Source organism: Amblyraja radiata, chromosome 16 (genome assembly GCF_010909765.2).
Source record: "Amblyraja radiata isolate CabotCenter1 chromosome 16, sAmbRad1.1.pri, whole genome shotgun sequence".
NCBI classification, from domain to species: domain Eukaryota; kingdom Metazoa; phylum Chordata; class Chondrichthyes; order Rajiformes; family Rajidae; genus Amblyraja; species Amblyraja radiata.
The window spans coordinates 17201781-17225193 of record NC_045971.1 but is presented as its reverse complement, the minus strand read 5'-3'; the positions used below and the strand labels follow the sequence as shown (position 1 = coordinate 17225193).

The window sequence follows — 23413 nt, the reverse complement described above, 5'->3', positions numbered from 1 at the left end:
TGAGGGAGAGGTAGGAAGGGGAGGAGACAGCAAGGGATAACAGAATTGTGAGAATTCAATGTTCATGCCACCAGGATGCAGACTCCCCAAGCGGAATATGAGGTGCTGTTCCTCCAATTTCCGGTGTTGTTCACTCTGGCCGTGGAGGAGGCCCAGGACAGAGAGGTTGGATACGGAATGGGAGGGGGAGTTGAAGTGCTGAGCCACCGGGAGGTCAGGTTGGAATCCTATTTGTTTGCAGGATGTGCTGAAGTCGATTGACGACTGGGGAAAAAAAATCCACAAGAGTAAAAAAATCCAAGCAGCAATCATGATTGCATGAAAGAAAACAATTTTTCTGAAGAAATAATGAAGGGGAGTCCTGAACTACTGCACTATTGCCATTTGTAGTTAATGTTGTTGGATTCCAGAGCATTTGTGCAGTGCAATGCACACAGATGTAAAAATCCAAACTCAACAAATATGTCACCTACATAATTGGAACAAGAGGAAGAAGACATGGATTTGTTTGTGAAATCAGGGAATAGGTGGAGTGTCATCCTTTTATTAAGAGAGAACCTGCAGTGAAAGCTCTGCCATTTGTAAGCCAACTTTACAGGTGATTTTGGAAATGATTTGCAATGCATTATAAATGTGGAGAGTATTAAATGTCAAACATCTGCCTGACATTTCAAATGAAAGGAAGTGTCACGAGATATCAATTCACAACACCTGGACTCAACCAGGGCAGACTGGCACCCATTGCCTGATTTTTATTGTGCATTAGAAATAGATCAAACATTAATTACAGTAATACAAACAGAATGCAAATAATGTGATACTCAGAATTTTATTCCTTACATTTAGAATTACATACAACTATAATTCATGCCAGATACACTGCTGCATAATTTTACAATAAACCCCAAAATATACATTTACCTCATGTATATACAATTACATTCCACAACTTTCACCATCATCCTGAAATTCATAACCTAGATATGATTAAAGATTTGAATGTCAGAGAAATTAAGTTTATTCCAGAATTGCAACAAAGTCATTTGGTCTTGGTCCTGTTGCCATTTTATGGTGAGGTGCTGATTTCATAAACATTTATTTGCAAAGAATGCAAGGTCAAGTTTTTGTTTTGGATGGAACTATTAGCAAAGGTCTCTGATAAAAGTTTTCCGATACTGACTGCATAGTTAAATTTAAAGAAAGCAGCACTGCTTATTTATCTTATCTTGATTTTGTTACTTATCTTTTGGTGAGTCAAGGCATGTTATAGTCTTCCCTTGATACTATCTCGATATGTAATGGAGCTAAACTAAATTACTGAAACTAATAGCATAAAATGAACTTGTGATTATTAACTCTGGGGCTGTCAAGTAGAAACTGAGCAAAAATGTTAAAGTCTTGAACTACCGAACCATCGCCTCACAACCATAGTACACCACCATGCCAAATTTGGTCTTCACTCTCATGCAGAATGAAGTAGAACGAGTTGACCACATTTAATTAAATAAATAAACACATACTTTTCTTTTTGGAAACAAGAATTAGCTTAATGTTCCATTTTAAACCAAGGCAAAATAATGTGGACATTGGAAAATCTAAATATAAAACACTGGAAGTACTTGGATTAGACAGCACTGATCAAAGGCTACGGGTTATCAACTTGAAACTTTCCCAGATGTGACAATATATTTAGACAAAGGGATCCAGGACAGGCTGATGATTCACAGAAGCATAGGTTAAATGGTAGAGGAGGCTTGGAGAGCTCCCACGTCTACATTGTGTGGTAGTGTCCACCGATGCTGCCTGAACTGCAATGTATTTATAGCATTTTCTGTTTTTGTGTTCCAAACGTATGCTTTGCGGATTACAACTGTATTGCTAAACCATGTTGGACAGGAAAACTGTATGCCGAGGATTTAATGCAAGTACGGGTTTTTTTTTCTAATGTAGGAGCATGGTAGCATCTGTAATCAACAAAATCAGTTCAAAATATTTCAGACAATCTTTCCTTACTGAGCTTGAAAACAACACTGCAATTCATCTTTGGAAAGAAAATCTGCAGAGTTTCTCATCAAAAATGACATCCAATGCACTCTCCAACCATGAACCACTGTTGAGGTGTGGTAAACTAGTAACAGCAAACCCTTCCACACATCAAACAGATGTTTAACTGGTTAATGTGTTTAGATGGTGCTGACTGGTGGGAAAAACAGGTCTGAACACCAGGGACCTTTGATGCTAATCTAGACAGTCAGATGGAGGCATGTCGTTATAGATCTCAAAGAGCAGCAGTCTCACAGTGACAGCTCGATGGTTTGTCTATAATTGGTTTCAAGACCCAGAGTAGCAGCAAAAGTACAATATAAACTACATGGATCAGTGCCAACCTCACTCAATTGCATCCTTAAATTTAATATGCTTTAAAAATCCAGATGATTTGATGGTTTAGGACACAAACACAGTAACCTCTAACCTGCGGAATCAGGAGCTCAAACTATAGCCTTCCTGTTTCATACTGCACTGCAAACAAAATCAATCAAACAGACTTAAATGGCAACCTGGAGAAACTACTAGAGGATGTTATACAAAGGTTGACATTTCTATTAGTGCTGCAAAACAAGCAGCCACTACCTGGGGAAAAAAATGTCACCATTCCAAGGACATTGAATATTGCACACTTGTTCCTCTATTGTCAATCCCAGAAGTTGGGTGGGACGGGGGAGATTGGGGGCAGGGAAGGGGTTGCATAGAGCAGCAGCCACATAGGTAAAGCCAACATACACTTCTAGCAGCAGGGACATTATCAGCAGGAGACAGAAAGCACACCCAACGCTATTAGCAGCAACTGCAGCAACCACTGTAACTAAAGTTAATAAACACATCCGTAAGGGAGATGCAAAATTGTAGTAAGGGGGAACAACCCTTATGAGTGAATGAACTCATCTCAAGCAGCTCATAAGCAACCAACATCCTACATATTTCCAACATATGCAACCAACATATTTCAGGCCATCCATGGCCTGAAATATGATTTGAATCTAGATGCAAAGTCATAATCTACATTTAAAAAAAAAGCTTTTTAAAGGGCAACGTAATATCCAAGGATGCTAGGTGGCCATATTGGTTGTGTTGACAGGAGTCAGGATGTGGACCCGACACGTGCCAATGATCAAGCAGTTCCTTCTGGGCATTGCTATGTTGCAAGGGTTTTTTGTATTCCAGTGTCCTAGTGTAATATGTATTTCATATGTTTCAAAAGAACGGTATATCTCTCACCCATATTTTGCTCAGCATAACCATGGACTTTGAAAATGTGAACATTTTATCTAGTGACCGAGGGACAGAGTTTACCTCAGGTTATGGGATAACCAGTGCATGACCATTATCAATTGATTCCATTTTCAATGACCTCTCAAAGAAGCCATTAATTACACTTAACGATTAAGACATAGAGTTTGTAAAATAATTTAGAGAGACAGGATTACAGTACAGAAAATGACCCAAAACACAAAATACTCTGTCCTACATATTCACTTAAAATGCTATGGATGAGAGTACAGTGTTTACCAAAAAACAGTAAAATACTAACATGAATAATACTTAAGCAAAAAAAGCCAGGATAAAATAGATTTCCCATGACATCCTCGACATTCAACATATGATTAATTGAATATATTACATCTGAATATATATATATATATAAACAAATAAATGATTTGAAGTAAAGATATTTTAAATAATCACATGTAACAATCCGCTCATAACAATCACGTAACAGATCCTCTTGTTAGCAAGAGCAACTGATACTTAAGAAATTAAAGAAAATGTCACACCCTTGATCAAACACAGGGTGCTTACAGTAGTCAGTTACATCATATGCCATGCCCAATATGCTGACATGTACAAAGCTAATTTGCAAGGCAAAAGTACAGAATGATACAGCAAGAAGACTGGAGATATTCGGTGCACAGCTTGTTGATGCTGTAATGCACAAATGCCATGGATTGGTAGATCATGGGTTCCCACATCAATGTCCCCCGTGAGATGCTAAGTAAGCCAAACCATTAGGCTTAAGGGCAGGTCCTTTGTAATTAAAAAATGGACGATACAATGAAGCAGTCAGCGGGGCACAAAAAACTCACTTTACAAATCCAAAGCTTTGCTTAAGACTGATGTGAAAACAGGGCAACAATTAAATGCAAACATCTAACCCACATTTGAGGAAAAATAGATTTCTCCAATAAGTTGGGCAAAAGCAATCCCATGACAATATTTTCTTTAGGACAAGATTTTCTAACAAAGGAACCTTATTGCATACCCTTTACAGCTTGCAGTTCATGTAGGAAAGAACTGCAGATGCTGGTTTAAATTGAAGGTAGACACAAAATGCTGGATTAACTCAGCGGGACAGGCAGCATCTCTGGAGAAGGAATGGGTGACCGTTTCGGGTCGAGACCCTTCTTCAGACTGAAGAAACGTCACCCATTCCTTCTCTTCAGAGATGCTGCCTGTCACAGCTTGCATTTCATTTGCTTCTTAGCTAGTTTGCAGCAATGGGAACGTGGGTTGTTATAACAGACATTCGTCTGGCTAACTATTAAAAATTGATGACTAAGATCATGTGAATGATTATGGTCAGTCTTCACACGGCTGTAAGCATTTTTTGTAAGTTAGCACATATACAAAATCCACAATCACGTCCTTCATCCAACAGCAGGAAATATTCCTTTATACGAGATGATCAATTTAAATAGTGATTGAGATTTGCAATAATGTATGCACTTCACCCAAATGTCACATTCCTTGTAATGTAATCTCTTTTCACCTTACACAGAAGCTTTACACAGAAGCACATCCTATAATCCAATGAGCAATCTATCGTATTTTATAAATAAGTAATTTTATAGAAACTTACATGTCACCATTTAAATTTGAATTAAAATAGAACTGTAATTGACCACTGGGTGAAAAAATAAAAAGATTGTATTGATTCGACACATACCTCAAACATTTAGTTGAGGTTTTATATTCATAAAAGAGCAGCATAATTTAATTTGCAAGATATTGTAACAAGTAAATTAATCTTAAATAGAACAAAATAAAACCCTCTGAATAAAATAAACAGATCAGAAAACTTTAAAAAGCATCTTTGATGTTTTTTAATTGTCTGACTGCAGTGTCGAAGGGCAGATTGAAGTGCAGGTTGCTGAGACGACTAAGAATGTTAAGTGTACTCTCAAACCCAGTTGAAGCCATGTAGCTCCACGGCTGGTAGTGACTCCGGATAAGTGTCCCGGATTTGCAAATCAGGTTTGTCCAGGAAACCAAACGCTGCTCATTCAATGCCATGCATATCAAGGCCTTAAATTCTGAATCTTCACTCCGCTTGAAAGGGTCATGCTCAATAAGGACAGTATGAACAGCAGAGAGTAAGCTTTGTTTAGGAGTCACAACACCACTCCCGGTCAACGGCAAGGCAAAAGACTGAGAGAGCTTGCGAGCAGGAGATTCTACAAAGGCTCGACCATTTCTGGTATTGTAATATTTCACAAACAGTTGCCAAGGATGCAAGGTTCGTGGAGCGGCTGTGAACGAGGGAAGGAGACATGAAATCGGGGCTAGAACCAAACTCATCCCTTGAGAGGAAGCATACAAACCGTGGCTCATCAGGTCTCGGAGAGATATTGCCAACTCTTTACGCACAGCTGTGGTAAGCTCGTTCTTCCGACCAAGAGAAAGATCATGGCTGCTGATCACATGGTCTTCTGCTTGTTGACTTAACGCCAGCCGCTTAACTTTATCCACAGCTCCTTCTAGTTTCAGCACCAATGGACTATAGTCCTTGTTGCTTTCATCAGGCTGCCACAATCCACGCGGGATCTGACCAGTCGCACACCCAAACTGACTAACAGCAAATATCTGCAGCACAGCCAGTGCTCGGCGCATGAGGCTCAACCCAGTTGCTCTTATTTTCCTTGCTGTTTCTGGATCAACTGCAAAACAGAGAAGTCAAACTTGTTTTTTTTTATGTTTATAAATTAGCTCCAAAGCACTTCTTGGATAATATATTTTGTAGGCAATAATATATTTTGTAGTTAAATTATTCTCTCTCAAAATTGTTTAGGTTAAGTCTAATGACAATAAAATATAGCTGTTGCAGTATGACATTTTGATAGATATACAGATAAGAACCTTTGTCCTGCCCCTCCTGCCTTCTTGCTTTCTTCCACACCCCTCCAAACAATTAGTCTGAAAAAGGGTCCTGACCCATAACATCACCTATCCAAGTTTTCCAGGATGCTGCATGACCCGCTGATCTACTCCAGCACTACGTGTCTTTTTAAAACATAGATAGGAAGGGTTTAGAGGGCCATTATGTCAACTTGGTTGCATGGACAGATGGGAGAAGGGCCTGTTTCCATGCTGTAGTGCTCTATGACTCATTTAAGGAGTATTATCATTTGGACCTCGAAAGGTAACTTACGTTTCCCCAAGTTGATTCTGTAAATGTGGAAACTGGACTTTAAAAAATATTTTCATAAATAACACTATATTTCCAAAATCAAGTAATTACTTTAAAACAGAAAAACAATGGGGAAAGAATTAAATATGACACAAGATCATTACTGCAGAGTCAGATAACTTCATATTAGGTCTAAGTATTTTTAAAAAGTAAACTCAATCATGGTCGAATGTTGCTGATATTTTCTTTGTAATACAAAAGCCAATATATGAATAAGCTGATTGTAATCAGGATAACTTTCCCATGTATATCGAGAGGCTTTTTAGAACATCTGTGGAACCTCTGTCTTAGTGGCAAAAAGCTCTGTGGTAATAATAGCGCTGAAAACTGCCTGAAGAACAATCATGGTCTGAAATGTCATCGAGCCATTCCCCCCACAGATGCTACTAGACCTTTGAGTTCCTCCAGCATGTTGCGTGTTGCTGAAAATAGTTTGTCTGGAATATCATACAGCCCCAAAAATCCAAAACAAAGACAATGCTTAAGAAAAGCTGGACCTTACCATGGTGGCTTCCACTTGGCAATCTTGAACTTGTTGCGTTGGACCCACTTGCTCCATGCACAGGACATGTGCACCTCCCATTCTCAATTTGTGGGGGACTGCCAACTTCACCTGTGTGATAGGTATGGGTAAAGTCCATGAAATTCTTTGGCACTTGCTTCAGTGAAGTTTTCAGATTTTTTTAAAATTTATTTTATTTAGGAGAGGAAGAGTTAAGACTCCCATTCCAGTAATCATCACACTACATTGATATCTTACAGCTGGTTACGATAATTTACAATTAGAATTACAGGTGAACCATGTATGGCCATTGAGACTAATAAAACAACCTGGTAGGTGCTGTTGACACCAGCTTATGCAGAGACACAAGGAACTGCGGATGCTGGTTTACAAAGAAAGTCACAAAGTTTGTTGGAGTAACTCAGCAGGTCAGGTAGCAAGATGCTGCCTGGCCTGCCCAATTACACTAGCACATTGTGCAAATTTTTTTTTTAAACTGCCAACATAGAATGGGCAAAAAACGAATCTTTCTCCTGACCCTGGTAAATTAAACGGATGAAATATACATTACTAAAGAATGTTCTTTTCCGTTTATAGTTTAGATGGAATCAGATTATGACTGAGAAAGAGCCTAGGGGAAATGAAGAATGTGATTTATGATATTTCAGAGGGAATAGTTTAATTTTAGATGTTTGGTTTTGATTTGTATGCAGCTTTCTTGAAATTGATGTGAAGAATTTTATGGGTGGGGAAATGTGGGGTTGTCTTTTGTAACAATATTATATCTGCTGTCATACACTAATTATTTGTATATGCAACTTCAACATTCTGTGGACGTTAGTTATAGTAACTAAATAAGCAATACCACAAAAATGCAGGAGAATTTACAGATGCTTAGTTCCGTTTGTTTATAAATATTATTCAAGCAGAGAGGAACAGTCTGCTCTACTTCACAAGTGCACAAAATATAGTATTTAACACAACTTTGAAACAAGCATATCGTGCACACATCGACAGTAATTGAGCTAAAGCTAAAGGAATGTGGCTCCATCGTTATACACACCGTGGAGAAAGTTGATGAACATTTCCAGGTCACTGATCTGGGTTTTCAACTGGACCACCAGCTGTTCTTTCACTCTGGCTGGATTCACAATTTGAGCAATTGCCGCATCAACACGATGTCGGAGTTCATCTGCTGACAAGCTGCTAAAATCGTCATTGAGGTTCACATCTAGCTTCTTAATCAATTCGTCTATGATCACCTAAAAAATTAAAGGGGGGGGGGGGAAAAAAAACCAATGAAGTATTTCTTCCACAACTTTGAGGCTCCGGGTACAATGGGCATGAGCTCGCTTGTCTCTGGGCCAGAAAGCAGAGTGTTCAACTTACATACAAGGTTGAGTATGAAAGTTAGATGGCCAATCCTGTACTGTACCAAGGAGTGCTCCATGTCAAATGTACCAGCCTTTGAAACATTAAATCAAGGCCACAGCTGTCTTTCTGAAAAATATAAAAGACCCTATAGCTGTATTGAAAGAACAGTAGTTTTTGTGGTGTCCTGTGTAAATTTAATCCTCTAACTTTTTTTAACCAGATAATTTGGCAGTGTATTTCATTGCTGCTTTTGAGAATTCCTGTACTATGTTTCCTACATTACATCTGTGGCTACAATTGAGGAAGTATTTTTAATGTTCTGTGGACTGTTTTTGGCAACCCCTGGATTGATTTGCTCCCATTCCGATTTTGTGGGTTCTGAAGTGACTGACTGGGCTAATATAGGAATGGCAGAAGGTGCCTAAAGGACACAGGTGGGTGATTTGCGTGGTGGAGCAATTCTGCAGGGATCCACATGTGTATCCAACACATGGACTAGCATTCCCAGTAGCATCTTGAATGCTCTTTCTCCACTTTTAGCAGATGTACCTCAGGGGGTTTCAGGAGTTAGTAGCGACGCTGCATTTCTCCAAGAGCACATCATAGAATCTTTCCCCATGATCACTTGGTTTCTATTCCTAAAACGCAGCTTAGAATAAAAGGGTCTAGTCAAGTCAATTTTATTTCTATAGCACATTTAAAAACAACTCTCGTTGACCAAAGTGCTTTACGTTGGTTCAGGTACTAACTTGCTACATAAATCTACCATATGTACATCGATAAATACAGCGCTCCCTCAGAGGACCTCAAGAAAGGCTTGAGAGTAGAAATAATTTTTAAGTCTAGACTTAAGAGTCGATGGAGGGGGGCAGTTCTGATGGGAAGAGGGATGCTGTTCCATATTCTAGGAGCTGCAACCGCAAAAGCGGTTGCCCCAGAGCTTATGCCTAGACCGCGATGGTCAGTAACCCCAAGTCTGCAGATCTGAGGGACCTGGAGGTGGTATGGTGGGTAAGCAGATTTTTGATGTAGATGGGGGCAAGCCCGTTAAGGGCTTTGTATACATAAAGAAGGAGCTTGTAATAGATTCGGAAACGCACTGGGAGCCAGCGGAGAGAGGCCAGAATCGGGGTGAAGTGCTCCCTTTTTTGGGTGCCCGCCAGGAGTCTCGCTGCGGCGTTTTGGACCAATTGCAGGTTGGTCAGGGATGAATGGCTGATGCCAGTGTAAAGGGAGTTGCAGCAATCAAGGCAGGAGATAAATCAGTGGATGATCTTTTCGTTAAATTGGAGGAATTGGTTTATTTTAGCTATCGTCCGAAGCTGGAAGCTAGCTTTAACCACGGCATTGACTTGTTTGTCAAATATCAACGCAGAGTCAAATATCACGCCAAGATTTTTGACGTGAGGTCCAAGTAATGGGGGAAGGCTTCCAAGGCTGCCTGCTATCATTTTGATTGAGTCCGAGGGGCCGAGTAAGATGACCTCAGACTTTCGTTTAGTTGGAGGAAGTTCTGGGCCATCCAACACTTTATATCCTCAAGGTAGTGGATAAGGCTGAGTAGATTAGATCTGTTGTTGGGTTTCAGGGGGAGATAGAGTTGTGTATCGTCTGCATAGCAGTGGTCTACAGTGCCCGCCTGGTGTTAAACAGTCCCACAATGTGAACGCTCAACATAACAGTTTGAATGCAATTAGGGCCTCCATTTAGCCTTCCATTGAATCTGGAGGATTTTTAAGACAACATTGGTGATGTTTTTCCAGTGTTGTATTGATATGCCGGACCTATTGGCCTGATTTATTCAAGATTTAAGACCTTGAAGAACATGAATGACTCTGAATCTGCTCGAACACCTCGCATAGATACAAAAACACTATGTGGCTCAAAAAGACAGCACATGACTACTACTTCAAGACAACTGAGGATGGGCAATAAACATTGGCTACAATTCTCAGATTCAATTCATAATTTAAAAAAACTCATTTAGCTTGCTCCCACATTCAGTTTATCATCAATCTTTCCCTCAATTTCCATATACCTCTTCAGTTCTGTATCCCTTAATATCATTGCAAACAAAAATGAATTAATACATTTTCAATTGACAGACTCCTCAATTGCTTCCTGGGGAGATGATTCTTGTGACTCGTTGAAAGGTCTGAAACATTAACCCTGTTTCTCTCTTCACTGTGTGAAGACACTATATGCCTTTATTTTTAATTCACCTGGTGTTTCGAAGCTCAGGAGAATTATTGCTTGAGGAAACTGGGAATATTGATCCATTATACCTTTAAAAGAAAATGATCATAGAGGAAGTACTCCTTGATGATCCATAGCACGTTGTTTTAGGACTTACCCGCTGGCGTTCCAGGACAATTGACTGTGGGAGGGATTCGTAGTTGCCCTCTTGATAAGCAAATTTCTCTAAATCATCCAACTGGGTCTTAAGTTGTATAATCAGTTCCCTCTGTTTCTGACGTTGGGCATTGAGTTGTTCCAGTTTCTCCCTTTCACTCTAAGCAAACATTTAAAAAAAAAAATTCCCCATTGTCAGTGTCTATTTAAAATGTCCTTTAGAAAAAGTCCAAACCCATTCAGGACCATATATTTGCTGTCAATAAACAAATACATAGTAGATTACAAAGGAACAATTTGAAAGTACATTGCTTCATTAAATAGAACTGTTGGAAAATGAAATTCAGAATAGCTGAAGAGCAATACAGAAACAAATCACGTGAACCAGGTTGGAGAATGCTGAGCGATGATTAGAAATGTAAATACAGCTACTTCCTAGAGGGGAAAAAAAATAATCAAATAAACGCAAATTATTGGACTTGGTTAAAGCAATCAAAGTAAAAGCAAGTTTGTCAGCTAAACCAAATGATGTATGGTAGTTTTGTTGCCCATAATCCAATCAATCTTGAATATTCAAGTAACTTTAAGAAGATCAATCCTACGTTTATTTGGTAAATTGTTATAAAACACAACTTCAAACCCTGACAATATCACTTGCAGAGGCACTAAACACCAATATTATGCTGTTTGGTTTCATGTCCAGTCAACCCTTGTCGACCCTAACTTAATACCATAATCAATCTTAGACACAAAAAGCTGGAGTAACTCAGAGGGTCATACAGCACCTCTGGAGAAAAGGAATAGGTGATGTTTCCGGTCAAGACCCTTCTTCAGTATTGCCCCTAAACGTCACCTATTCCTTTTTCTGCTCTCTGTCCCGCTGAGTTACTTCAGCTTTTTGTGTATTTTTGGTTTAAACTAGCATCTGCAGTTCCTTCCTACACAATAATCAATCTTGCAGTGTTTCACCTTGCATTATGAGGAAGAACAAATGGTACTGTTGTTGTACCTTCATATATACCTGCAAGATTTATTTCAGCGAAATAGAAATCAATTCTGAAAACAAATCTCTAATTGATAGAACAAAATGAAGGACAGGAGGTTGGGGAGCGGGGAGTAAACAAAATATGTTGACCAATGTACAATGTTTTTGAGAAATAAAATCATTTTGAGATTTTTTGAGAAAATAAAAAACAGATGAATGGTGGAGCAATGGCAATGAATTAGGCTTACAGCTTTAATTTCAAAGCACACAAGATGGTGTACAAATTATACTTTATGATTTGAGCCATGCACAAACCAGTCTTGAATCAAAGCAGCTTAATTAATGTTCAATTACCGTGTTTTGGCATTACATTCTCTACTTTGCCGAGTTCATTCACATTAATTAATTCATGTGATTGCAACAAATGAATTAATTTTCACATTCACAATGTTCCATTCATTATGCAAAAAAAATCTTTTAAAGTAAACATGCCGAAACATGCTGTTGCTTGAGTGATCCTAACAGAGATAAAATTAATTTGAAATGTTAGAATTAATTGCTTCAAATTTCAGGTCGCTATAGTCTGTTTTAATACAACTATATCTTCCAGTCTATTTATTGAGCCATGATGCAAAGGTTTTTTTTTTTCAATCCCAACACAAATCAAAATGATAAACTTTGCCTTTTCTAATTTGTCCGCTTTGATTATTCTTTGGGATTCTGCTGATTCAGCTTGTAAATGCATTGTTTCTCACACCTGCTGTACTTGCTTTTCTTTGATCCAAAGGCCTTTGTAATTTATACCTCCTGGAACTGACAAAAAGCCACACACCATTAATATCACAATGTATCACAATTCAAATATCAAACACAATGGCTATAAAGAAACATTTAATAACAAAGATTCCATAGAATTATCCATTTTCAGATGATTATCCACTCTCAGCCACAATGTTACGCACAGCATCAACTCCACTACGATGGGATTTGCCAATAGTAACACATAGGTGACAAATACAAGTAACAAACTATTGGAAAATTGCCAATATTGCCCCGCTGTACCAGAAGGGAGCAATGTAGAATAGTGGAAACCATAGGGCAGTTAGTCCGACTTCAGTTGTGGTAAGATTTTAGAGTCCATTATGAAGGATGAGGTCACGGAATACTTGGGTCATGATAAAATAGGCCAAAGTCAGCATGGTTTTGTGAAGGGGAGCCTTTGCCTTACAAATCTGCTGGAATTCTTTGAAGTAAATAGCAGGACAAAGGAGAGTCAGTGGATGTTGTTTACCTAGACTTTCAGAAAGCCTTTCAAAACGTGCCACACGTGAGGCTGCCAAGGAAGATGAGACCCCATGGCATCAAAGGGCAGATACTAGCATGAATAGCAGGTTGGCTGGGTGGCAGAAGGCAAAGAGTGGCAATAAAGGCGGCTTTTTCTGGTTGGCTGCCAGAGGCAAGTGGAGCTCCGCAGGGATCGGTGCTGGGGCCGCTACTCTTCACATTGTATATTAATGAATTGGATGAGAGGATTGAAGGCTTTGTGGCCAAGTTTGCAGATTATATGAAAATAGGTGGCAGGTAGGTAGTGTACAGAAAGCAGATACTCTGCAGAAGGACTAGGACAGGTTACGAGAGTGAGCAGAGGTGGCAAAATGGAATATAGTGTAGCAAATTGTGGAGTCATGCATTTTGGTAGTAGGAATAAAGACATGGAGTATTTTCTAAATGGGGAGAGAATCCAGAAATCGGACATGCAAAGGGACTTGGGAGTGCTTGTGCAGGATTCCCAAAATGTTAATTTGCAAATCGAAACAGTAGTGAGGGAGGCAAAGGGAATGCTAAAATGTATTTCAAGAGGGTTGGAATACAAAAACAGGGATGCAATGCTGAGGCTCTATAAGGTGCTGGTCAGGCCGCATTTGGTGTTTGTGAGCAATTTTGGGCACCATATCTGAGGAAAGATTTGCTGGCTCTGGAGAGGGTCCAGAGGAGGTTTACAAGAATGATCACAGGAATGAGGCGGTCAACATATGGTGAGCGTTTGACGGCACTGCGCCTGTACTCGCTGGAGTTTAGAAGGATGAGAAGGCACCTCATTGGCTGTGGAGGTCAAGTCAATGGATCTTTTTAAAGCAGAGATAGATTCTTGCTTAGTACAGGTGAAGGGGTTAAGGGGAGAAGGCAGGACAATTGAATTAGGAGGAAGAGATAGCTCAGCCAAGGTTGAATGGAGGAGTGGACTTGGTGTGCCAAATGGTCTTATTCTGCTCCTATCACATGACCTTATACTCATCGGTATGGCTTGAGGCAGGATAAAAGGTAGAGAGATTGGCAATTAAATGTCAAAACTTAGCAGGAATATTTGGTTAATTATTCAAATAAATGGAAAACATTCAAAAGTCAGAATTTGCCTTTGCTATTCAGATATGAAAATGTATTAATTTTCCAACCTCTCTGGTTTCCCCCCATTTTCTGCAGAGGAGGATCTTATTTTATTCTGATCATGTTGGTACAATTTTAATTTACATAAAACAAATATATTCAAATTATATCTTGTTTCACTCCCAAATGAATTAGCTTAAAATGTTAAACCTGATCTACCTGATCATTCAGAAAGCCAACATATCTAAGAAAATATTACTTGAACAGGGAACTGAATATCATAAAATTGTAAAGTTTTAGTACTATCACAACTGTCTTAAATTTCTGTATTGTTCTTCATGAGGAATTTGCAGACTCTAGAAGTATCGAAATATTTTGTTTCAACATATTGTGCGTTTATACAATCTTCTAGTTTATACTTGAGATTATAGTCTTAATGGCAAGATATTGATTATGCTTGATACAGTTTGAGGTAGTATTGCTTAAACTCACATTTAATAGTAATCTTTGTTAGCGCTGGTACATGAACAAGTGTATCCACAATGAAGGCATACCATTTCACATGTGCCACATTCAGGATCTTAAGAGGATATTAATCAAAGACAAGTAGTTTCACTGTATGAAAAGGTGCTATGTGACAGAAGTAACTGATTAACTGCGAAACTTTGTCAGCAGAGTAATTTGTCAGGCAAGTTGTTGGGGAACCAAAGGAAATAAACAATAGGAAAGTAGAAACATAAGTATGTTTTTGATTTTGAAATCTGATTTCATAACTTGATTTCAAGTCCACCGAACCATAGGCAAACAAAATTTATGAGTAGTGACTGTAGAACTGCCCAAGTGCCTCAATAATTGTACTGCAATATCTTTAAAGTAAAATGGAACAAGAAGATTCTTAACTGTATTAATGAATTAGGCCCATTGAGTCAGCTCCACCATTTGATCATGGCTGATCTATTTTTCACCCCCAACCCCGTTCTGCTGCCTTCTCACCATAACCTTTGACACCCTTACACATCAAGAACCTATCAATTTCCACTTTAAAAATACTCAATGGCCTGGCCTCCACTGAGCTCTGTGGTAATAAATTATACAGGTTCACCACCGTCCTGCTAAAGAAATTGCTCATCATCTCCATTCTAAAGGTACGCCCTTTTATTCTGAGGAAGTGCCCTCAGAATAAAAGACTCTTCCACTACTGGAAACATCCTCTCCATATCCACTCTTTCATCATTTGGTTGTTTACTTCACAATTAGCCAGATGCACAAGATGCATTGTAACTCCGAGATGTTGAAATCCATCTCCAATTTCCCTGTACATTCATAAACTATTATTATGGCACCGCCTAGATTTTTTAACAAACAACATTGCAGGTTTGTAAGGCATTGTGTATCTGGCGATGTAAATACAATGTGTAGGAAAGAACCGCAGATGCTGGTTTAAATCAAAGGTGGACACAAAATGCTGGAGTAACTCAGCGGGACAGGCAGCATCTCCAAAGAGAAAGAATGGGTGACTTTTCACATCAAGACCCTACTTCAGGCTGAACTCTGCCATATGCTTGTTGGTTGTGAGGCCAATATCCCATAGAGTCATTCAACACAGAAAAAGACCCTTTGGCCCAAATAGGCATCCAAGCTAGTCCTATTTGCCACTAGTTGGTCCATATCCCTCATAAGCTGGGATCAACACATCAATGCAATCACAAAAACAGCTCATCAATGCCTCTACTTCCCAAGAAGATGGAAGAGATTTGGGATGTTAAACTTTGCTAGAGGTGTGCAGTAGAGAGATTGCTTTACTGCCTGGTTTAGCAACACAAATGCCAAACAATGAAGGAAACTACAGACACTGCCTGGTCCATCACAGCTACTGAACTCTCCACCACAGGAATCTACACGAGGTGCTGCTTCTAAAAGGCAATCAATCGTAAAGACCCACACCACCCTGGTAACACTCTCATCTCACTTCTACCATCAAGACAGTGATACCGGAGCCTGAAAACCATGGCTAAAGAGAACAACTCTTTCCCAACAACTATCATGCTCTTGAACCACACTTTAGACTGTGTCTTTGATTGCACTACAGTTTGGTTTTGCAATGTTAAGATTACCTTGCGCTATGGTTATCAATTTATCATATTTTGCATTATAAACTATTTATCTGTGTTTAATCTGCTGGGGCAACAGCATTAGTGCAAAAAACAATAGGAAGCTGGTCAAACTGGTTAATCGAGCTGGCTCAGTGCTGGAGGGGAGAGTAGACTCTGGGATGGAGGTGCTTGAGAGGCGTATGAGGCACAAGGTGCAGGTCATCCTGAAAAACCCCGGGCATCCCCTCCATATAATTCTGGAGAGTCAAAAGAGCACTCGGAACAACAACCGGCTCCTCTCCCTGCCCTGTAGAACGGAGCGGTTCAGGAGATCCTTCACCCCTGCAGCCATTATATTTTATAATTCGGACCGCTAGGCTGTAGGGGGATGCATTTTGCAATTATTAATTTTTAACTGTTAATTATTGGTCTTTTTAAGTATTTATTGCTCTCAGGTAGTGTCCACATTGTATTTTATGTATTTTCTGTCTGCGTTCGTTTTGAATCTGTGGGTTTGTTGATTGGGAGCTTCTGGACATCTGAATTTCCCTGAGGGGACCAATAAAGTATTTATTATTATTATTATTATTATTATTATTATCTGTAGCTTTGATAAGCCAGTTAAGCTCCAGCAATAAATAATGTTGTGGTCCAGTCAGGACATATGACAATTAAACACTCTTGACCTTTCCCAAACGAAACACAATGCTAGAGGAACTTAGTTGATCAGGCAACATCTGTAGATGAATCAGTAGAGACTGATCAGTCTGAAAGGCCCCAACCTAAAACAACCATCTATTCCTTCCACAGATGCTGCCTGACCTTCAAGTTCCACCAGCACTTTGTGTTTTGAACAAGCTTACAGCATTTGCATAGGAAGGAACTGCAGATGCTGGTTTACAACAAAGTTAGACACAAAATGCTGGAATAACTCAGCGGGTCAGGCAGCATCTCTGGAGAGAACGAATGGGTGACGTTTCAGATCGAGATCCTTCTTCAGACTGAGAGTCGGGGAGAGTGAAACGAGAGATATGGAAGTTACACAAAGTGAATTAAAGTGCGAAAATGACAAATCAAAGCAGGCGTTGATTTAAAAAATGTAGAATGGTCCAGTATTTGCAGCTCCTTAACTTGACTGTACCTATCCATGTCATAGGGAAGGAAAGTTTGTGGGAAGTTGTGGGGTTGAACTTCTCAATGGGTACTCGAGAAAAAGTTGGGCACGGACGCATAAACTGTGGCGTGCACAGTGTTTACACCAGACTGCCATGGGGGTAGATGCTCACCGCGTTGTCCAGCTGTGGTCCGTCCAGGGCCCGGGCGACGAAGGGCTGCGGACAGCCCTTGAAGGCGAAATCCTCCAGCTCCTTCAGCAGGCGCTCCTTCTCGTCGCTCTGCGCGTTAACGATCTGCTTGAGGCGGAACTGGACCTGGGCGAAGTGGGAGGTGAGAGCGAGTAGCGACGAGTTGAGCAGCTCCTGCTCGCCCTGTAGCCGCTGCATGCTGTCGGCCATCTGCACCTGGGCCCCGCCACCGCCTCTGGCCTCCTTAACCTCATCCTCGGGGCTGGCCACCGCCCCCACCGGAGCCCAGCGCTCCCCGCACAGCCGCTCCGAGTCAGACAGGTACGCGTCGTCCATTCCCCTCACTCTGGCGGCGCGCAGCTTACTTCACAACACCGACTGACCGGCCGCCATCTTGTGGACTCGACTTCCGCCTGGCGCCACGCACGCACGCACGCACGGCGTCGCGGTGACGTAAGCGCGTAACAACCGGTCGTCAGGTAAGTCCAGGTGAGCACGACCCACTTGGTCCACCTCAGAGGTTGGCTTCATTTCAAAAGTAATTCTCCAAAAGCTGTTATTCGCTGTGTTGAAGTCTTCGTTCACCCTTTGTCTGGTTCCAGCAATAATTATTGTGGCATCTTTTTCCTCTCTGTTACCATGCTCCTGAATGGCCCTTCTGTAAGTTGGGGTACTGTTCAATTCAAGAGTCAAGAGTGTTTTATTGCCATATGTCCCAGATGGAGGAAGGAACTGCTGATGCTAGTTTACACTGAAGTTAGACCCAAAGTGCTGGAGTAACACATGGGACAGGCAGCATCTATGGAGAGGAGGGATGGGTGACGAGATGCTGCCTGTCCGGCTGAGTTACTTCAGCATTTTGTGTCTACCTTTTTACTGTTTGATTAATCTCTGCCCCATTGTGGCCATTGAACCTTGTCTCTGAAACTGGTGCACTACAATGCTGATAACTCACAAGTTTGCAAGTTCACAGGTTATAGGAGTAGAATTAGGCCATTCAGCCCATCAAGTCTACTCTACCATTCAATCAGGGTTGATCTCTGCCTCCTAATCTCATTTTCCTGCCTTCTCCCTATAACCCTTGACACCCGTTCTAATCAAGAATTTGTCTATCTCTGCCTTAAAAAGATCCACTGGCTTGGCTGCCACTCTTTGGCAATGAGTTCCACAGATTAAATACCCTCTGACTAAAGAAGTTCCTCCTCACCTCCTTTCTACAATAGTGCCCTTAAATTGTGAGGCTATGACCTCTGGTCCGAGACTCTCCCACCAGTGGAAACATCCTTACCACATACGCTCTATTTATGGCTTTCATCATTCTGTAAGTTTCAATTAGGTCCTCCCTCAACCCTCTAAACTCTAGTGAGTCGAGGCCCAGTGCAGTCCAAATGCTCATCACATGCTAACCCACTCATTCCTGGAATCATTCTTGCAAACCTTCTCTGGGCCCTCTCCAGAGCCGGCACATCCTTCCTCAGATATGGGGCCCAAATTTGCTCACAGTACTCCAAATTCGGCCTGACCAGCACCTTGTAGAGCCTTAGCATTACATCTCTGTTTTTGTATTCCAGTCCACTTGATATGAATGCTAGCATTGAATTTGCCTTCCTTACTACTGATTCGGCTTTCAAATTAACTTTTTGGGAGTCCTGCACCAGCACTCCCAAGTCCCTTTGCACCTCCGATTTCTGGATTCTCTCTCCATTTAGAACTCTAACTTGAGTGGGCAGCATGGTGGCGCAGTGATGGAGTGGCTACCTTACAGCCACAGAGACCCGGGTTCGATCCTGACTACGAGTGCTGTCAGTATGGAGTTTGTACGTTCTCCCTGTGACCGCGTGGGTTTTCTCCAGGAGCTCTGGTTTCCTCCCACCATCCAAATACGTACAAGTTTGTAGGCTACGTAGCTTCTGTAAATTGTCTCTAGTGTGTAGGATAGTGCTAGTGTATGGGGTGATCGCTGTTTTGCATGCACTCGGTGTGTCGAAGGACCTGTTTCCATACTGTATTCTAAACTAAACTGTATTCTGCACCTTGTATCTTTCGGTTTGTTTTACCCATTGCACGAGTTTGGCCTAATTATATTATCCGATTATTTTGGATAGCATGTATTATCCAATTTTTCACAGTGCCTCAGTACACATGACAATAATAAACCTAAACCTCATTCTCCAGGTGGAGCCCTGCCTGTAATCTGTTCCCTATTTCTGAACTCCAAACCTTTTGCAATATATCCAATACACCATTTACCTATCTAACCATTTGCTTCATTTGCCTGCTAGCTTTCTGCAGTCTGTGCACAATAACACCTAGATCCCTTTGCTTGCCTGTAGTCTTTCCTCATTTAGATAATAGTGTTTTTTACATTCCTCTTTCCAAAGCACAAGACTTAACATTTTCCAACATTAAACTCCATTTGCTGAGTTTTTTCCTTCCCCTCCTACATTCCTTACTCTGACTACACAATTTGCAACTCTTCATTCCTGGCTCACACCTTCTGCTTTATTCTCTGGCCTTTATTCCAACCATCTGCCTGCCATAAAAAGCCTTTCACCAGTACCTGTGTCCACCTATTACTTGCCACACTTTGTCCTGCCTCTCCTTTCTCCCAGGCTTCTCACCCCCCCCCCCCCCCCCCCCCAAAACCCGATGAGGCTGAAGAAGGGTCCCAAACCTTAATGTCACCTATCTAGGTTCACCAGAGTTGCTGTATGACCCGTTGAGCTACTCCAGCACTTTGTGTCCGTTTGTGTAAACCAGCATCTGCAGTTCCTTGTTTCTTCATTTGTTAATGAAGGTGTTTGTTCTCAGACTTGTAACCAGAATTCTACTATGTTAGGATCACTTCTCCCTTGAGATCTGATAACCATAACAACTTTCATTATTCCTAGCTCATTACACATGACCAAATCTAACATCTAACATCTAACAGGTAGGTTCAGTAGTGTATTTAAATCCTTGAGGTATTCCAGAAATTCATCTCCCTGGTTCCCCTTGCCAATTTGATTTGTCCAGTCAATGTACAGATTAAAATCATCTATAATTACTGTTCCTTCCTTCCATGCCCTTGGTAGTTCCTGGTTTATGCTTTGTCCTGTCAAGAAACAAAGCCTTTGGTGTCTGTAGACTACTCCCACTTGAGTTTTCTTACTCCTGCTATTCACCCAAACCAACTCCACATCACTGTCCACAGCATTTATGTCTCGACTCACACAGCACTGATCATTTCCACTATTAACAAAGCTCCCCAGCTCCTCTCCTTTTTTGCCTCTTCTATCAGAATCTCAAATAACCTAGAATATGGAGATCCTGGTCCAAGTTATCGTACAATCTCATCTCTATACAGCTATTAGATCATGTGCGTATGTTGTTGTGCTGTCAACTCATCCATCTTGTTACCGGTGCTGTGTTCAGATTAAGAACTTTAAGTTTTAACTTTTTACACTTTTTCATTTTTCCCAGTTTACCTTTTGGTGATCAATTTGGCTTATATTTTCTGCCTCCTCTTGTCTGGAATGTAGAGCATAAAACAGTACCGCACAGGAACAGGCCCTTCTGCTCAAATGTCTGTGCTGAACATGATGCCAAGTTAAGATAATCTTCTCTGCCTGCGCATGATTTATATTCCTCCATTTAAACATGTTGGTCTAAAAGCCTCTTAAACACCATTATTGTACCTGCTTCCACCACCACCACCACCACACTTGGCAATTCATTCCAAGCACCCATAACTCTGTGTGTAAAAAGACCATGCCCTGCACATCTGCTTTAAACATTAGCCCATACAATTTAAAGCTACACCCTCTAGTCACTGACATTTCTGCCCTCAGAAAAAGGTTCTGACTGTCTACGCTATTTATACATGTCAACATTTTATAAACTTCTATCAGGTCTTGCATTTACCCTTTCTATACCACAGTTCTTTTTGATTTATTGAGCTTCTCACTGGAACCCTCCCATCTAATTATTTTATAGCCCTTTCTTCAAATGATTCACCCTGACACTGGTCTCATCAATTAAGATGAAGCCCATCCTAGAGGAACAGTTCCCTCCCTCCCCTAGCATTGGTGCCACAACCCCACAAATCTGATCTAATTTCTCCCACATCAATGTTTGCTTTGTTTACTGCGTGTGTTTACATTTCAACATGTTTACATGGACCATGCGTTTAGTTCTCTAAGCTTATGTAGCCTCTTTCAAATTGCATGTGGCTCGGGTAATAACCTGGACATTTGTGATTCTGCTTTTCAATTTTGCCCCAATTGCTTAAAATTCTTCTTCCTACAGGCCCACCAGTGTTGTTAGTGCCTACATAGACCATGGCAACTGGGCCCTCTCCTTCAGGACTCTCTATCTTTACTGCAAATAACGCTACCTGTTCCCCTAATCATACTATGTCCTATGACTTTTCTCCCCTTCACCAATTTGAATGGCCACCATTTCAATGTACCTTGAATAGCTTGCACATCCCCTGTGCAACCATTCAATTTCATCCAAACAGGAAGCAAGGAATTCACATCCTCTAGCAAGAGTGAGTGCTGAGCCCTTCAGGACTGCTCTTTGAATTCTTTGTTTACCTCCTCCACAGTTACACTCTCGTTAAGAGGGGAAAGATTTAATAGGAACCCTGAGGGACAACTTTTTCACACAGTGGATGGTGCGTGGATGGAATGAGCTGCCAGAGTAATTAGTTGAGGTAGGCACAATAACAACATTCAAAGAACATTATCACGTGTACATGGATAGGAAAGGTTATTGGCCAAACTCTGGTCAATGGGTCTAGCTTAGATGGAGCATCTTGGTTGGCATTGATGAGCAGGGCTGTTGTCACACAGTATGACTCTAAACACTTCCTATGCTGCTGGAGGGTATAACTGCCTTGTGAATCACAATGTCTACGTACTTATCCCTTCCCTCTTTGATGCAGAATGGTTAATGTTAGAAGACAGACTTGGGGATGAAGATGTGGGATCAGAAACAGATTGTATTCAAAGATGTTGTGAACAGCCTAATTAAACTTAAGGTAAAGGGGTAGATTTCTCCAAGGATCAGAGTTTGCTTCGGGGAATGATACAAATTTCAGATACTTAACCTAAGGAAATATGTGCTTATCCAGATCTGGATCTAGGAAAGCAGCATGATTAATCAGAAACCTTGCAGTTGTCGGACAAGATTGTGATGCTGCAGACCTGGATCGCATTGGTGCCTAAATGGAACCTGCAAGGTCTATTCAGATGTTTTGGATGATGGCCATGTACTCTTATTTAAAATTAATCTTCTGGGATTAGTTTTTGCAAATGATTACACCTCTGTAATATAAGATATCCCTAGCCCCCTTTGAAAATATGTTTCTCTGAGACCTTTGAATTCTTGGAATCATCTTTGTCGTTTATTCACTCATCCTCCAGAGGGAGCAATGTTGATCTCAGAGGAATTTAAGTTTCGTCAAGGTTTATGATGTAATTGCGAAACAGCCCAACCCCATCTTTTCCTACTGCAGGAAAGCAGCAAGCTGATCTTATTGTCACACAATCACTTAACAGTGCAGTCTCTGGACAGCAATCAGGAATGGAAACCGTGCCAATTTTGTTTTTCTTTCATTTGCCCAAGGATTCAGAGTCCACATGTAGTACAACTTACCCGCATCGTAGATCAGACATCAAAATGGATCATTTACTTGAACGCACTTTACTTGAAAGTCTATAACACTTTATAGGTTTGAAATATATTCTTTATTGTAATGTAGAATACACAGCAGCTAATTTACACACATCACACATAGCAATGAATGGACAACCTGTTTGGTCATGTTTAAAAGATAAATACTGGTGAAGGCACCAGACAGAGCTTCCTTGTCCTTAGTTTAAGTAGTTCCATAGTATTTTCTGTATCCAC

General features: G+C 40.7%; 1 protein-coding gene across 1 annotated transcript; it reads right to left on the bottom strand.

Moving 5' to 3' along the window:
• Positions 1 to 727: 727 nt before the first annotated feature.
• rundc1 (RUN domain containing 1) lies at positions 728 to 17939 on the bottom strand. The gene is made up of 5 exons (XM_033035249.1): positions 17501 to 17939; positions 10753 to 10911; positions 8089 to 8287; positions 7026 to 7136; positions 728 to 5993 (listed from the first exon to the last, which is right to left on the bottom strand). The coding sequence occupies exons 1-5, from the start codon at positions 17852 to 17854 to the stop codon at positions 5137 to 5139; spliced, it is 1680 nt and encodes a 559-aa protein (XP_032891140.1). The 5' UTR covers positions 17855 to 17939; the 3' UTR covers positions 728 to 5136.
• Between the last annotated feature and the right edge of the window lie 5474 nt (positions 17940 to 23413).